The 18645-nt window shown below is 42.5% G+C and overlaps 1 protein-coding gene across 1 annotated transcript; it reads left to right on the top strand.

The window, feature by feature from the left end:
* The first annotated feature begins 9844 nt into the window (after positions 1 to 9844).
* On the top strand, positions 9845 to 17901 carry rpl28 (ribosomal protein L28). The gene is made up of 5 exons (XM_029657644.2): positions 9845 to 9933; positions 13213 to 13303; positions 13527 to 13650; positions 16945 to 17063; positions 17767 to 17901. The coding sequence occupies exons 2-5, from the start codon at positions 13223 to 13225 to the stop codon at positions 17854 to 17856; spliced, it is 414 nt and encodes a 137-aa protein (XP_029513504.1). The 5' UTR covers positions 9845 to 9933; positions 13213 to 13222; the 3' UTR covers positions 17857 to 17901.
* The last annotated feature ends 744 nt before the right edge of the window (positions 17902 to 18645 follow it).

Below are 18645 nucleotides of genomic sequence, written 5' to 3'. Positions count from 1 at the left end.
AACATACGTCTCCAAATCTCTGGGACAGGGATACATTCGGCCTTCCACTTCACCTGCCTCCTCAAGTTTCTTTTTTTGTGAAGAAGAAGGATGGAGGTTTACGCCTGTGTATTGACTATTGAGGTATAAATCAGATCACAGTGAAGTACAGTTACCCGCGGGCCTCTCATAGCCAGTGTGACAGAATCATTGCACGGGGTGCGCATCTTCACAAAATTGGATCTCAGGAACGCTTACAACCTGGTGCGTATCTGGGAGGGGGATGAGTGGAAGACGGCATTTAGTACCACCTCTGGGCACAATGAGTACCTTGTCATGCCGCACGGGTTGATGAATGCTCCATCAGTCTTTCAATCCTTTGTAGACAAGATTTTAAGGGACCTGCACGGGCAGGGTGTAGTGGTGTATATAGATGACATTCTAATATACTCCGCTACACGCGCCGAGCATGTGTCCCTGGTGCGCAAGGTGCTTGGTTGACTGTTGGAGCATGACCTGTAACAGTCCGTATCCTTCCTAGGGTACCGCCTGTCCACGACAGGGGTGCATTTCAGTCATGCGGAAATGGCCAACTCCAACCACGGTAAAGGAGGAGCAGCGGTTTTTAGGGTTTACCAACTACTTCCGGAGGTTTCTCTGGGGCTTTGGTCAGGTAGCAGCACCCATTACCTCTTTGCTAAAGGGGGGACCGGTGCGACTGCAGTGGTCAGCTGGGGCGGACAGGGCTTTTGGTCACCTGAAGGCTCTGTTTACCTTGGCTCCCGTGCTGGCTCCTCCTGATCCCTCTTTGGCATTTATAGTAGAGGTGGACGCGTCCGAGGCTGGGATAGGAGCTGTGTTGTCTCAGCGCTTGGGTACGCCACCAAAGCTCCGCCCCTGTGCTTTTTTTCCGAAGATGCTCAGCCCGGCGGAGCGAAACTATGATGTGGGTGATCGGGAGCTGTTGGCTGTTGTCAAGGCTCTGAAGGCGTGGAGGCATTGGCTTGAGGGGGCTAAACACCCTTTCCTCATTTGGACTGACCACCGCAATCTAGAGTACATCCGGGCGGCGAGGAGACTGAACCCTCGTCAGGCAAGGTGGGCCATGTTTTTCACCCGTTTTGTTTTCACCCTTTCCTACAGACCAGGTTCCCAGAACGCTAAGGCAGACGCACTGTCCCGGATGTATGACACAGAGGAGCGGTCCACGGATCCCACTCCCATACTTCCGGCTTCTTGCCTGGTGGCACAGGTGGTATGGGAGGTGGACTCAGACATCGAGCGGGCGTTACGTACAGAGCCCACTCTCAAGCAGTGTCCAGTTGGGCATCTGTACGTTCTGTCTGATGTCCGTGATCATTTGATTTGTTGGGCTCACACGTCACCCTCCTCTGGTCATCCTGGATGTGGGGATCTCATGTTGGTAATAACTACATGTATATACAGTTGAAGTCAGTAGTTTACATACACTTTAGCCAAATACATTTAAAACTCAGTTTTTCACAATTCCTGACATTTAATCTGAGTACAAATTCCCTTCCTTAAGCCAGTTAGGATCACCACTTTATTTTAAGAATGTGAAATGTCAGAATAATAGTAGAGAATGATTTATTTCAGCTTTTATTTCTTTCATCACATTCCCAGTGTGTCAGAAGTTTACATACACTCAATTAGTATTTGGTAGCATTGCCTTTAAATTGTTTAACTTGGGTCAAACGTTTCGGGTATTCTTCCACAAGCTTCCCACAATAAGCTGGGTGAATGTTGGCCCATTCCTCCTGACAGAGCTGGTGTAACTGAGTCAGGTTTGTAGGCCTCCTTGCTCACACATTCTTTTTCAGTTCTGCCCACGCATTTTCTATTGGATTGAGGTCAGGGCTTTGTGATGGCTACTCCAATACCTTGACTTTGTTGTCCTTAAGCCATTTTGCCACAACTTTGGAAGTATGCTTGGGGTCATTGTCCATTTGGAAGACCCATTTGCGACCAAGCTTTAACTTCCTGACTGATGTCTTGAGATGTTGCTTCAATATATCCACATTATTTTCTTTCCTCGTGATGCCTTCTATTTTGTGAAGTGCACCAGTCCCTCCTGCAGCAAAGCACCCCCACAACAGGATGCTGCCACCCCAGTGCTTCACGGTTGGGATGGTGTTCTTCGGCTTGCAAGTGTCCCCCTTTTTCCTCCAAACATAACGATGGTCATCATGGCCAAACAGTTCTATTTTTGTTTCATCAGACCAGAGAACATTTCTCCAAAAATGGGAGTGCGAAGTTGCAAACCGTAGTCTGGCTTTTTTATGGCGATTTTGGAGCAGTGGCTTCTTCCTTGCTGAGCGGTCTTTAAGGTTATGTCGATATAGGACTCGTTTTACTGTGGATATAGATACTTCTGTACATGTTTTCTCCAGCATCTTCACAAGGTCCTTTGCTGTTGTACTGGGATTGATTTGCACTTTTCGCACCAAAGTACGTTCATCTCTAGGAGACAGAACGCGTCTCCTTCCTGAGCGGTATGACGGCTGCGTAGTCCCATGGTGTTTATACTTGCGTACTATTGTTTGTACAGATGAACGTGGTACCTTCAGTTGTTTGGAAATTGCTCCCAATGATGAACCAGACTTGTGGAGGTCTAAAATTATCTGAGGTCTTGGCTGATTACTTTTGATTTTCCCATGATGTCAAGCTAAGATGCACTGTGTTTGAAGATAGGCCTTGAGGTGCACCGCCAATTGACTCAAATTATGTCAATTAGCCTATCAGAAGCTTCTAAAGCTATGACATCATTTTCTGGAATTTTCCATGCTGTTTAAAAGCACAGTCAACTTAGTGTATGTAAACTTCTGACCCACTGGAATTGGGTCAGACACAGTGAATTATAAGTGAAATAATCTGTCTGTAAACAATTGTTGGAAAAATTACTTGTGTCATGCACAAAGTAGATGTTCTAACCAACTTGCCAAAACTATAGTTTGTTAAAACGGGAACGTTTTTCATCCAAAAATTAAAAGAGCGCCCCCTATCTCGAAGAAGTTAAAAATAAATTTGTGGAGTGGTTGAAAAACGAGTTTTAATGACTCCAACCTAAGTGTATGTAAACTTCCGACAACTGTAGGACTTGCATCCTTGGCACAATAAAGTGATATTATATTCTCCTCAATCCATAGGCTTCATTAATGTCATTCCATCTGTTTTGACGTTGATACAACAGGCTATGATAGCAGAGGTTCATAGCTAGGTTCTGATATTTATACCAAACATTTTAGGGTCCAAACACAGATTGGCTACATAGCTAGCTACACATCCATAGGCATACAGGTATTTTTATCCTCCACTGCACAATAAGCAAGAAAATTGTTAGCTAGCTACGTTACTTCAGCTGCATTGCATGGGAAAAATCAGCAAGGCAAACTTACAAAATTGTACATTCAATTTGCAGTAAATGCTTTAACTAGCTTGATTCTTTACGGCCACTGTTTCACAAGACGACAGCTGGTTCTCTCATGAGTCCCTAAAACATTAAACACTACTTACAATTTCGTACTCATATCTCAACACCCATAAAGCTAGCTATCTGGTGTCGGGGCAGAATCAGAAATCTTTAGGTAACATTTATAGATAGGATGTTTTATTTTCATAATATGCTTGTGAGATACTTGTAATTTAGAATGTATATTTTTGTACTATAGTGTTGGCTGTTTGCAGTTATCATTTCTCTGTCAGGGCTCAGTTACTTGGGCCCCAGAAATGGGAGAGGTCAAGCTTGTCTTCATATGTAAACATATATTTTAAACCATGTGAAGGGAGGATTGAGGGGGAACCAATTATCTCTTGGCTCCACAATGTCTGTGTGCCAGTCACTTCCTACTTTTCCCATCGGGGAGAGGAGGATGGCAGTGTCTGGAACCATTCTATGTTCCCTCTGAGGTTGCCCTGATCTTCATTTAGGAGACCAAACTGAACGATAATTTATAGCCAATGCTGTCTGGCTATGTGTGTCTTTGCTATAAAGGATCTCAGTTGCAATATGTAAGCACTCTCAGAGAATTAATTTATAGACACTGAATTGATCTGAGAGTCACAGGGCTATGGTGAAGCTCATATAATTAAAGATGGACTTTATGATAACTGACTTGTGTGGTTTGCTCTCTCGTGATTTGGTAATACAGGAAATTTCCACGACACTGGCTTATGTTAACTTTATGACAAACAAATAGGCAGAATCGTTTGTCTCTACATTTGCAGCGACCCTTCTTTCAGGGCTCTGCCCCACCTCTTTTGAGTGCCAGACTTTGGGTGCGCGGGGGGGCTTGCCTGTTTTGCTTGTTATTTTGGCATTAATACATGTCACATGTCAGTTTTCAAACAATGAAAAAATATATATAATGGCATTGAGTTAATAAAGCTGCATACAAACATGGTCTCTTTTTGCTTTCTTGAGTAAGGCAGCTCCAAAATGGAGGTGTTTCAACCTAGCTCAGTGCTTTCTGTGGTGGTGGGGCTAGTCAGCAGAAAATACAGAGCGTTTTGCCCGATTAGCTCAGTTTTCTGTCACTCATGGGACAGTACGTCATCCCCAATTCTAAGGTTAGAGCTCAAAAAATGTTGCCCCTTGGGCTCTGCCATAGAGTTATATTAGATGTGCCCATCAAAGGCTCAAGGTCATTGGCCACAGATAGAATGACATCAAACCACATATCTACAGTAGTTTTGATTGGATTTACTTTCAAAGTCTTAGCTAGCAGTCATCATCAGTTGTCATCAAGTCGACAAATCGGGCAAATCCTTTTTATTCCTTGTTATATGAATATAAATACTGAAGAGAAACTATAGATAAAACATATCGGTGTTCAATGGCCATTGTACATAAAGATTACACAACAAGTTGGAAATCGCAAATTCAACAATGAGTTGTTTGGAAGGAATCAGTGGCTAACTGCAAGCATCACAAAGAAACAACTAATGTTAGCCTGCTATACAATGGAGTGGCTGTGTCGCCCCGTATTGCCTCTTATCCGCTTGTCATCCCCTTATGTCATAATTTTTACATCTAAATTGTCAGTGGAAGCCACAATTGTTTAAGCAAGTTTGCCAAATCAGCTATGTTTTTTTTAAAGGCAGTAAATGAGGCTGAATGAACTGTTTCGCTGCCAGACAAGTCTTCCCTGAAAGCCAGGTTCAGCAGTGGTAAGGTGTTGGGACTCTGCTGTTGGACAGTTTTATGTAGGCCCTAACAGTTTGTGGGCACCGTTTGTCGCCGTTTAGTGGCTTTGCTGGCACGCGTCCCACATATATATTTTTTTGCCCCACCAAGCTTTACATGCTAAAATCGCAGCTGCTCTACATTAAGTAACATATTCATCTCAACTGTACATTTTTTATGACATAACTTACATTTACTTCCAACATAGTATTTTTGTCATCCATCTTAGCTGAAGAAAGTCACCAGCGATGGGTCGCATAGTGTCAAATTCGTCATGGGACGATATGACCACTCGATATGATTGGTCATTGCCCAGCGGTCGCCGCTGGTGGTTTCCATAAAGTTGGGAAATGCTGAACTTTTTCACCGCCTCCCACGCCACGTTCGCACCACCCAAAGGTCCACTGCCCTCTCCGCTTCTACACGCTTTCCTTCCATTGAAAACAAATGGGAAACGGTGTTTCACCAGTAGTGTACACGGGCCATAACGTCAGATACACACACACAGCTTTTACTTTGAGAACAGCTTGCACACGTATCTTGTTTCAGCCTCTCCACGCCCACACAGTCTCTGTTCATTAATTCAATCTTGTGGACGACATAAGAAAAATGAATTAATGCAGTCGAAATGATTATCAGTCTTAGTTGTTTAAGCTTGCATATTGATTGAACAAACCGCACATGGATCCAATAACTAGTAAAGCAGTTCCGTTGTCATAATCAAACATGTTCCCACAACATTGATACCTACTTGACTGAACGGTGTAACGGGTTTCTTCTTCCTCCTCTGAGGAGGAGTAGGAGAGATCGTACCAATGTGCAGCGTGGTAAGTGTCCATTTTAGTTTATTAAACTGAACAGTAAAGAATACAAAATACCACCGTGAATGATACAAACCAAAACAGTCCTGAAATGTGAAACAAACATTACAACAGGAAACAAACACCCACGAAACACAGGTGGAAAAAGGCTACCTAAGTATGATTCTCAATCAGAGACAACTAACGACACCTGCCTCTGATTGAGAACTATACCAGGCCAAACTCAAAACACAACATAGAAAAACGAACATAGACAACCCACCCAACTCACGCCCTGACCATACTAAAACAAAGACATAACAAAAGAACTAAGGTCAGAACGTGACAATTAGCTATCTTTTTCAATATTAGTTTAAGCCTAAAATGTAATAAATATTACTAGCCATTGGATCCATGTGCGGTTCGTTCAATCAATAATGCAAACTAAACAGAGGCGATGACATAAGAGACAAATGACAAAGCTCTGTCAAATAGTGTCCCTTCTTATTCTATGGTATAATGGCGTTCGCAACAATTTGATGTGCTTCTGCCACCTACTGTGCGGGTGAATAATAAGTATCACAAAAAAGGTAATAATGTGGGTAAAAATAAATCAAATATCATACAAACTATAAAAAAAAGAAAGAAATTAACTAAACAAAAAATCAACCTGCTTTCCCATAAAAAAACGAATTCTAATCAGGTCCTTACATCAGATCAACACTATACTTCTCCCATCTGCAAACATGTCACACGTGACCATATATTTGGCAATTCCCACACTGTAATGGTTTGGACACAAATGCTCTCACCACATGCATACCTCACATATCCAAGCAGCGTCTCCTCAAACAACAATAATATCGATAGGCTTTTCTCCTTCCTTCCATTTACCATACGGGTCAGGAGACGTGCACTGACCACTCCTGGGATTTTCTGACTAAGGTACTCGTCATCTACAGTGCCTTCCAAAAGTATTCAGACCGCTTGACGTTTTCCACATTTTTTCCCCACATGTTAGGTTACAGCCTTATTCTAAAATGTATTCAAATAGTGTTTTCCCCCTCATCAATCTACACATACAACACCCCATAATGACAAAGCAAAAACAGGTCTTTAGAAATTTTGATAATTTATATTTAAAAAATCATTTAATATCACATTTACATAAGTATTCAGACCCTCTACTCAGTACTTTATTGAAGCACCTTTGGCTGCGCTTTACATCCTCCAATCTACTTGGGTATGACGCTACAAGCTTGGCACATCTGTATTTGGGCAGTTTCTCCCATTCTTCTCTGCAGATCCTCTCAAGCTCTGTGAGGGTAGATGGGGCTTGTTGCTGCAGAGCTATTTTCAGGTCTCTCCAGAGATGTTCGAAAAGGTTCAAGTCCAGTCTCTGGCTAGTCCACTCAAGGACATTCAGAGACTTGTCCCAAAGCCACTCCTGCGTTGTCTTGGCTGTGTGCTTAGGGTTGTTGTCCTGTTGGAAGGTGAACCTTCGCCTCCAGTCTGAGGTCCTGAGCGCTCTGGAGCAGAATTTCAACAAGGATCTCTCTGTACTTTACTCCATTCATCTTTGCCTCGATCCTGACTAGTCTCCCAGTCCCCGCCGCTGAAAAACATCCACACAGCATGATACTGCCACCACCATGCTTCACCCTCGGGATGGTGGTAGGTTTCCTCCTGACATGATGCTTGGCATTCAGGCCAAAGAGTTCAATCTTGGTTTCACCAGACCAAAGAATCTTGTTTCTCATGGTCTGAGAGTCTATAGGTGCCTTTTGGCAAAGTCCAAGCGGGCTGTCATGTGCCTTTTACTGAGGAGTGACTTCCATTGTGATGTGATAAGGTTGGACCCAGGTGTAGAGAAGAGACCAGATAAGGAATCAATGGTTAAGGAAAAACATAATACTTTACTGAGAAACGGTTGCCGCAGGATCACAGTACATTTTCGGGGAAAAACACAACCCCTCCACTCCACTTTGTCTCAAAACTCACTCAGGAAACGACCGGACACAGTGAACAATTCAAGCTTCTGCAAAGGACCACAGAAAACACCTCTTTTAACAGGGGCACAATCATGAAATAACAAGACACGCCTGATCCAATAAAAATCTCTAGGGCGGTCTCTGGTGCCAGGCGGAACCCTGACATCCGTCTGGCCACTCTACCATAAAGGCCTGATTGGTGGTTCTGCAGAGATGGTTGTCCTTCTGGAAGGTTCCATCTCCACATAGGAGCAACATTTCTGTCAGAGTGACCATTGGATTCTTGGTCACCTCCCTGGCCAAGGCCCTTCTCCCCCAATTACTCAGTTTGGCCCGGCATCCCAGCTCTGGGAGGCCAGAGGCCACTATGTTCTTGGGGATCTTCAATGCTGCAGACATTTTTTGGTACCCTTCCCCAGATCTGTTCCTCGACACAATCCTGTCTCTGAGCTCTAAGGACAATTCCTTCAACCTCATGGCTTAGTTTTTGCTCTGACATGCACTGTCAACTGTGGGATCTTTTATAGAAAGGCGTGTGCCTTTTTCCAAATCATTTCTAATCAATTGAATTTACCGCAGGTGGACTCTAATCAAGTTGTAGAGGCATCTCAAGGATGATAAATGGAAACGGGATGTACCTGAGCTCAATTTCAAGTCTCATAGCAAAGGGTCTGAATACTTATGTAAATGAGGCATTTATTTTTTAAATACATTTGCAAACATTTCTAAAAACCTGTTTTCACTGTCATTATGCGATATTGTGTGTAGATTGCTGAGGATTAAAAAAAAATGTAATCCATTTTAGAAAAAGGCTATAATGTGACAAAATTTGGAAAAAGTCAAGGGGTCTGTATATACAACGAGATTCCAGCTATAACTCTTTTGCCAAAACACAGTCCAATAAGAAATGCATTATTGGACCAGTCCTTGTCTTCTACTACAACTTTTGCTCGTGTTGTTCCATTGTTTGATTTCACTATTTTCCATTTATCGTCACACACTTCACTTGCCGCTCTTTCAGAATCAAGCAGTCACCATTTTCCTCTCTCCAGATTCCGACCAATAGTGTCCCTCCTATTTGAATAACTAGTACAGTGTAGTGTAAAATAAAATATTTCATTTAAATATTCAAACATTAAGATCATTATAAAAACACATTTGAATTAAATAATGGCAATTTTCTGACTTTGTTTCATCTTCGGATTTTCACTCGATAAATGTGGATTTCAACGTGCAGGCACAGGTTTCTAAACCTGTTTGCACTAGTTACCACAGCCACAAGTATATATCATGAAAACCAAATTGTGCTTTTGGCCTTTAATTTAAGGTTAGGGTTAGGCATAAAGTTAGCAGTGTGGTTGAGGTTAGGGTTAAATTCAAAATCAGATTTTAAGAAGAGAAATGGCAGAAATGGACGGGTTTAAGACTTTGTGACTGTGGTAACTAGTGACGACATTTCTAAACGCAGAGGCGCAACATCGCGGGACTTCTGGAAAGCTTGCGAATCCGAAACATACGAAGTAGACCAGGCCGGGGTTTGGGGTTTGAGAAGTAAATGAGAGAAGTGAAAAATTATTATATTATTGATTACTTTTCTGTAAATCAAAAGACACAACCTAGATTCGAGGCAATGTCTTAAGTAGTTGAACATGTTATTACTCCAATCTCGTGAAAGTGACAAACTGACACGTTTTCATTTTCGTCAAAACAACTTTATATCGGAGTGCCTTTGACGGTTTGCATATATGCTCAGTACGGCTGGAGACTACCTTTAGACCCATTGATGTGTTACTGCGCATGAGCTTAACTAGCTAACGTCACCATGACATCGCCGACAAGCGTTATCCGAGATTTCAGTTTCTGCCTATCTTTATAGTGTACTGTCTTTGGTGCAATGATCTATCAAATAGTCAATGTAATCCGGTTTCCGCCCTTTTCTTTCCTCTTCCTCCTCCGAAAGGTAACGTGGTCTCTTCATGTGCTAGTCGTCGTATGCTAAAGTTAAATTTTTTGACCGGTCTGTTGTTTAGATTGCTAATCGTTTAACAACATAACTTAAATTATTATTACATAGGCGTGATATTGTTTGTACTGATTATTTGACCGAATGTTGAATATAAATACTAGGCCCAACTCGGTCTGCTATGCTAGCTGGCGAGGTTCAGCCTATGCAAGAAACCGGGTCTTCGCTCGTTGTCCTCATTTGTAGTCTGGTTTAGCTAATGTTACTGTCAATTTGATAAATTGTTGGCATGGTAATGCATTAATTTATGTCTTTAATCGGAAAGGGTTTGACAATACCATGTTAAGTCCCCACGCCACTGAAACGTGGTCATTTAACGTTAGATGGCTAGCTACTGTATCTTCCTACCCTATTAATCAAAGTTAAAAGCCCGTTTTACATCAGTAGATGTCAAAATGCTACACAGAAACCCAGCCTAAAACCCCAAACAGCAAGCAATGCAGAAATAAAGGTTAAATAAGCACAATTTTATATATCTAGGCAAGTTAGTTTTTACAACAATGACGGCCTACCAAAGACAAAAGGCCTATGGGGGCTGGGATAAAAAAAAATGTGTATGTGTGTGTATATACACTGCTCAAAATAATAAAGGGAACACTTAAACAGCACAATGTAACTCCAAGTCAATCACACTTCTGTGAAATCAAACTGTCCACTTCGGAATCAACACTGATTGACAATACATTTCACATGCTGTTGTGCAAATGGTATAGACAACAGGTGGAAATGATAGGCAATAAGCAAGACACCCCCAATAAAGGACTGGTTCTGCAGGTGGTAACCACAGACCACTTCTCAGTTCCTATGCTTCCTGGCTGATGTTTTGGTCACTTTTGAATGCTGGCGGTGCTTTCACTCTAGTGGTAGCATGAGACTGAGTCTACAACCCACACAAGTGGCTCAGGTAGTGCAGCTCATCCAGGATGGCACATCAATGCGAGCTGTGGCAAGAAGGTTTGCTGTGTCTCAGCATAGTGTCCAGAGCATGGAGGCGCTACCAGGAGACAGGCCAGTACATCAGGAGACGTAGAGGAGGCCGTAGGAGGGCAACAACCCAGCAGCAGGACCGCTACCTCCGCCTTTGTGCAAGGAGGAGCAGGTGCACTGCCAGAGCCTGCAAAATGACCTCCAGCAGGCCACAAATGTGCATGTGTCTGCTCAAATGGTTAGAAACAGACTCCATGAGGGTGGTATGAGGGTCCGACGTCCACAGGTGGGGGTTGTGCTTACAGCCCAACACCGTGCAGGATGTTTGGCATTCGCCAGAGAACACCAAGATTGGCAAATTCGCCACTGGCGCCCTGTGTGCTCTTCACAGATGAAAGCAGTTTCACACTGAACACATGTGACAGACGTGACAGTCTGGAGACGCCGTGGAGAACGTTCTGCTGCCTGCAACATCCTCCAGCATGACTGGTTTGGCGGTGGGTCAATCATGGTGTGGGGTGGCATTTCTTTGGGGGGCCGCACAGCCCTCCATGTGCTCGCCAGAGGTAGCCTGACTGCCATTAGGTACCTAGATGAGATCCTCAGACCCCTTGTGAGACCATATGCTGGTGCAGTTGGCCCTGGGTTCCTCCTAATGCTAGACCTCATGTGGCTGGAGTGTGTCAGCAGTTCCTGCAAGAGGAAGGCATTGATGCTATGGACTGGCCCACCCGTTCCCCAGACCTGAATCCAATTGAGCACATCTGGGACATCATGTCTCGCTCCATCCACCAACGCCACGTTGCACCACAGACTGTCCAGTAGTTGGCAGATGCTCTAGTCCAGGTCTGGGAGGAGATCCCTCAGACCTTCCGCCACCTCATCAGGAGCATGCCCAGGCGTTGTAGGGAGGTCATACAGGCACGTGGAGGCCACACACACTACTGAGCCTCATTTTGACTTGTTTTAAGGACATTACATCAAAGTTGGATCAGCCTGTAGTGTGGTTTTCCACTTTAATTTTGAGTGTGACTCCAAATCCAGACCTCCATGGGTTGATAAATTTGATTTCCATTGATAATGTTTGTGATTTTGTTGTCAGCACATTCAACTATGTAAAGAGAAAAGTATTTAATAAGAATATTATATTCATTCAGATCTAGGATGTGTTATTTTAGTGTTCCCTTTATTTTTGTGAGCAGTATATGTGTGTGTGTATATATATGTCTGTGTGTGTATGTGTATATATATATATATATATCTATGTGTATGACAAAAAGCACATCACGACAAGAGACCACAACATAGCAAGGCAGCAACACATGGTAGCAACAACATGATAGTAGCACAAAACATGGTACACACATGATTGGGCACAGACAACAGCACAAAGGGAAAGAAGGTAGAGACAACGATACTCACACAAAGCAGCTACAACTGTCAGTAAGGATGTCCATGATTGCTATAAAATTGTCCAGTTTGAGTGTTTGTTGCGACCCAGGGTGTGCTTTGGGGACCTAACAGAATATGACTGGCAGAATGGGTGTTGTATGTGGAGGATGAGGGCTGCAGTAGATATCTCAGATAAGGTGGAGTGAGGCCTAAGAGGGTTTTATAAATAAGCATAAACCAGTGAGTCTTGCGACGGGTATACAGAGATAACCAGTTTACAGAGGAGTATAGAGTGCATTGATGTGTCCTATAAGGAGCATTGGTGGCAAATCTGATTGCCGAATGGTAAAGAACATCTAACCGCTCGAGAGCACCCTTACCCACCGATCTTTAAATGATGTCTCCGTAATCTAGCATGGGTAGGATGGTCATCTGAATCAGGGTTAGTTTGGCAGCTGGGGTGAAAGAGGGGCGATTACGATAGAGGAAACCAAGTCTAGATTTAACTTTAGCCTGCAGCTTTGATATGTGCTGAGAGAAGGACAGTATACCGTCTAGCCATAGTCCCAAGAACTTGTATGAGGTGACTACCTCAAGCTCTAAACTCTCAGAGGTAGTAATAACACCTTTGAGGAAGCACAGTGGCTAGGAAAAACTTGCTAGCCATTTAGTAAATTCAATTTACTTCAGTTCGCCAACGTGGATGGTAAGTTATTTGCATTTTTGAAAACTACAGGAAATGGGACTCGAACCTGTCCTGTAAAATTGCTGATTTATAGACTGTTTTTTTAGCAAACATTAGAATAAGTACTGAGTAAGCTAATGTTCGTTTTTGGGGGAACATGTATCTTTGGTTACTGTTATGTAACTTCTATTGACGCTTCTTGTCTGCCCCAGGTTTGTCAACATGTCGTCTCATCTGCAGTGGATGGTCATTAGGAACTGCTCCAGCTTCCTCATCAAGAGGAATGGACAGACCTACAGTACCGTGAGTACTACTGACAGATGGTCCTAGTAAGAGTAAACCATCATACCTGGTGGATCATGAAGTAGATCATGCATGCAGTCACATGCTCTTTGAGTGTGTTGATATCTTGGGGATGTGTCTATGGTCTGAATGTACATGATTGATCATGCAGGGTCTTGTTGCATGATTTGTCCTTGCTGATATAAGATTTGTTAGTCAAATGTATTTCTCATTTGTTTACCAGGAGCCCAACAACCTGAAGTCCAAGAACTCTTTCCGTTTCAACGGCCTAGTGCACAGAAAGACTGTTGGTGTTCAGCCTGCAGCTGATGGCAAGGGTGTGGTTATCGTGCTGAAGAAGCGCGCAGGTAAACATAGTTGTCCAAAATACCAATGATATATATATTTTTAAGTCCTTTATATGAAGTGGTCTCGGTTTCAGGTGCGTAGGTGTCAAATTTAGGATACTGGAAGAAATGGGAGACCTGTTAAAGTTTTGGATTTATCCCTTTGAGGCTTGAATACAAAACTAAAGATGTTTATTTAACCTCTTACCTCTACCTGGGACGCTTGCGTCCCAACTAGAGCTCTGGAAATGCAAATGCGCTACGCTAAATGCTAATAGTATTAGTTAAAACTCAAAAGTTCTTTAAAATACACATGCAGGGTATCAAATTAAAGCTACACTCGTTGTGAATCCAGGCAACAAGTCAGATTTTTAAAATGCTTTTCGGCGACAGCATGAGAAGCTATTATCTGATAGCATGCACCAATACACTACAACAGAAAGGCACAGCAGGGGACGTAAACAAAATAATTAGCATTTCGGCGTTACACAAACCGCACAATAAAATAGAAAACAGTCATTACCTTTCACCATCTTCTTTGTTGGCACTCCTAGATGTCCCATAAACACTATTGGGTCTTTATTTCGATTAAATCGGGCCATATAAAGCCAAGATATCGTTATATGTAGACTGTGTGATAAACGAAAAAAACAGCGATTTCACAACGTAACGTCATTTTTAAAATTCAAAAAGTAGACGATAAACTTCCACAAAACACTTCGAAATACGTTTGTAATGCTACTTTAGGTATTAGTAAACGTTAATAAGCGATAAAAATCAAACGTAGGCGATGTACGTATCATTAGCTGTCGTCTTGGAAAAAATTTCAGGAGAGAGCTCTTCCGGAATGATCTGGGCGGAGACCGGAGGTACGTCGTGCCCCTCTTTCGGTTCAACCAAGAATCAAAGAGGATTAAATTCACAAGATACTCGACTGCATGGGGATGCTGTGGGAGTTGAATGCTCGGTCTTATCTAATTCGGCTCACTGTTAACATTTGCTGGAAGTGGCGCAAGGATATTTATTTCCATTTTCTGTGATCAGGTTTTCCTGCGCTTTCCGATGTAACGCACGTTATGTAATAGCCACAGTCGTGATTTAACCAGTTTTAAAAACGTCCGAGGGTTTCCTATACACCCATTCTAACCATATGAACGTACTATATTCCTGGCATGAGTAGCAGGGCGCTGAAATGTTGCGCGATTTTTAACAAAATGTTCAAAAAAGTAGAGGGTAGGAGCAACTAGTTAAACCTCATAGTGGCCAAAAGTTTATAGTGCAGTAAAGTGCTCTGGATAAGAGCGTCTGCTAAATGACGTAAATGTAAATAAAATATGAAAACCAAACGTTTTGGCATCAAGCAATCATTATTGTGAAATGGCTGGCACACACTCCTGGCTTCTATTTCAAGGATGTGTCACATGATCAAGCAAGAAAATTCACAAGATGTATGTCAGTACGTAGTACAATGGAATACATGATCTACATTATTCAGTGTTTTCCACAAGTACATGGAATAGCCAGTCAAATGGAAAAAGTAGCCGGGGGGTGCTTAGAATTGTTTTGCTGGAGGAGCTCTATTTTGGTGGCCTCTGGTACAGTCTAATGCCTTGATTCCATCCAAAATTATTGAATACTTTATTGAATTTACCACCCAGATTTGAAAATGTATTGTGTAGAAAGACTAGACTTACAATTTTAATTGCTGAAAATTAGAGATGTGCTTCTCCTTTCATGAATGATTCATTTACATTTATGTCATTTAGCAGACGCTCTTATCCAGAGCGACTTACAAATTGGTGCGTTCACCTTAAGACATCCAGTGGAACAGCCACTTTACAATAGTGCATCTAAATCTTTTAAGGGGGGGGGGGGGGGGGTGAGAAGGATTACTTTATCCTATCCTAGGTATTCCTGAAAGAGGTGGGGTTTCAGGTGTCTCCGGAAGGTGGTGATTGACTCCGCTGTCCTGGCGTCGTGAGGGAGTTTGTTCCACCATTGGGGGGCCAGAGCAGCGAACAGTTTTGACTGGGCTGCGCGGGAACTGTACTTCCTGATTCGATACATGTATAGATGCATGGGCTCTGATATGATACAGGAATGATACGTTTTATTTGGAACGATTCGGTTTGACTAGGGGCATGAATTGATGAGATGCAATTCGATGTACTAAATGTTTTTACATTAACACATTCATTTTCCATTTAAAATGAGTTTCTGCTGATGGGAGCTCAGGAGCTGGGCCTCTAAACTGGATCTTTCAGATGATTTATCTAAGCTGAGTGGCCCTGTGTCAGTTAATGGTTTGGGTGTAGGCATGTGAGCTGAGCCATAGGGCAGACTGATAATCTACCACCCCACTTTTTCTCATGTTGACATTTTGGTCTGGTCATGTTCACACCTTCCCATTTACATCAGAGATCTGTATATAATGACTAGATGCTCATGTCTCTACCCTAACAATGGGATTTGTTGTCCATTAGGCGGGAGGGCAGACTACAAGCTTGGATTCAAAATAAGTGCATAGAAACACATAGGGATTATTTTGGACCGATTTTGGCGAGAGTGAAACTTCTCGCATCTCCCAAGCCCCTCCCCCTACCACTCACAACAACAAAGATGAGATCACATCTTCCTCTCTGACAAACGGTTTCAACTTGCTATTTGCATTTGAGGTTTGGTCCAACAGAATCGGTCATATGGACACCGTAACACATGGAGACATTATTTTACTGTAATAGATAAGTTAACTTTTCATACCCTGTTTGTTTCAACTCAAATTCCAAGCAGGACAGACACTACGAACACAGATATACCAATGAACATTCATTCTGGAAAATGAATGCTCAGTTTGTCGCGCGTGCATTACGGTACAACGTATCGCTAGCAGTATTTTATTCAAGAATGTTATACTAGCTGTTTAGTATGTTTTATAAATGTGAAGTACAGTATGTGTAATCATCTTTGAAATGGAAGCCAGGTGTGTGTGCTGACCTTTTTACACTCATGACGGTGTGATGCCGAAACGTTTGTTTCGATTTTCACCCCTCCATAATAACAACCAGGAAATGCAAGAACAGTTCACATACTTGTATGTGGTGGTGCATTGATACATGTCATGATAATCCACCTCAGGCGTAAATCACCTTAGCAAAGTTGTCTTGCTGCGTCGTGTTGTTGTAAAGATATTAGGTAGTTGTTGTGCCTGTGATCCACGTTCACGTGGATCTAACCGCTCATTGCTTTAAGTCAGAGCTTACTCAGAATTGAGGGAGCTTGGTCATGTTAATGATACCTTTTCTTGTTATTGCTCAGGCCAGCGCAAGCCTGCCACTTCATATGAGAAGATCACCATCAACAAGAACTCCCGCGCCACTCTGAGCAGCCTGAGGCACATCATCCGCAAGAACAACTACAGGAAGGACCTGCGCATGGTGAGCCCTCTATCTACTAAACCTCATGTTTTTCTATTGGTCTTCAATATTGGTCCTTGGGACCAACAGGGTGTAGTCGCTTTTGTTCCAGCCCAGCACTATATGTTGAATCGGGTGTGTTAGCGCTGGGTTGGAACGAAAGCCTGTATATCTTGTGGGATTCGGGAGTAGGATTGCAGACTGCTGTAGTGCTACCCAAGCTTACAGCCGAGACATTGAGTATCTATCTCACTGATGGTGAACTGTTTTATTTTTCTGACATGGGATTAATCCTGGCCCTGGACTAAAGTATGTTCAATGGCAGTTACTGACTGAAATAGCTTTTTTTAGTCTAGCTGTAGGCTTAATCAGTGTCCAGGAAACTGGCCCTTGCTGCTATAGACCTTGAATAAACCCATAGGGCTTAAGGTTGTATGATGGATTAATGGTTAGACCCTAAGCAGGTAAAGCACAAGTGTCAAACTCATTCCACAGAGGGCCGAGTGGCTGCAGGTTTTTGCTCCTCCCTTGTACTTGATTGATGAATTAAGGTCACTAGTAAAGAACTCGCCACGCCTAGTTGTCTAGGACTTAATTGAAAGGAAAAAACTAAAACTTGCAGACACTAGGCCCTACATGGAATGAGTTTGACACCTTGAGGTAAAGATCGATCTCAGTCTAACATCTTGAGTCATTAGTTGAGTGGTGTGCTTTGTTTTCCTAGGCTGCGCTGCGTCGTGCCAGCGCCATCCTGATGAGCCAGAAGCCTGTGGTGGTAAAGAAAAGGCGTTCCAAGGCTACCAAAACCGCATAATTAGTTGAAAAATTACGATAAATAAAAAACATTTTTTGAAAAACACTACCCTGTCGTGTCTTAAATGTTTTATATTTTAATAAGAATAAAGCGCAATGTGTTTAGCACATTTGTAAGCTGGATAACTTTGCTAGCTAAACAGAAAAAGCTAAGCTACATTAATTTGCCACGTTACAAGCTGGGCAATAATTGGATATACCAAATAGAGCTGCAAACCCAACCTGACAATGACAATAAGCTAATTGTGTTTAAGTGTGGAGTCAATCGGGGGGACTATTTCATAAAGCCATTAGAAGAATGTTGCAAATCTCTATTTCGGCTGCTGCTGACAACTGCATGTAAGTTGTTCTGCTACATCATAATTGTCTTTATTTTGGCAGATTAATTCATGCTTATTTCTGATTGACTCATGTTTTAACTACTTTTTTCTTATTTGGAACTGGGGGTGGTGACCGTGCTTCTACACCTGCATTGCTTGCTGTTTGGGGTTTTAGGCTGGGTTTCTGTACAGCACTTTGAGATATCAGCTGATGTACGAAGGGCTATATAAATTGATTTGATTTGGTGAGAATGGCGCAGAAGCCACCTTTTTGTTTGTTTAATGGACAAAGTTGTATAGTAAGGAAGTCTGCCCACGTCAACTCTGGTGATCATTCAAACAAGAAGATACCCCTCTGGCCACCAGTGCACATTTCCAAACTGTTTGCATATAACATTATAAACTATGCTGGTATTCTTTTGTCCATTCTTTAATTGTTAAATTATATTCTTAGCAAACATGTTTAATAA

Source organism: Oncorhynchus nerka, linkage group LG4 (assembly GCF_034236695.1).
Source record: "Oncorhynchus nerka isolate Pitt River linkage group LG4, Oner_Uvic_2.0, whole genome shotgun sequence".
NCBI lineage: Eukaryota > Metazoa > Chordata > Actinopteri > Salmoniformes > Salmonidae > Oncorhynchus > Oncorhynchus nerka.
Note: the sequence above shows the minus strand (reverse complement) of the source record. Positions and strands in the feature narration are given on the sequence as shown.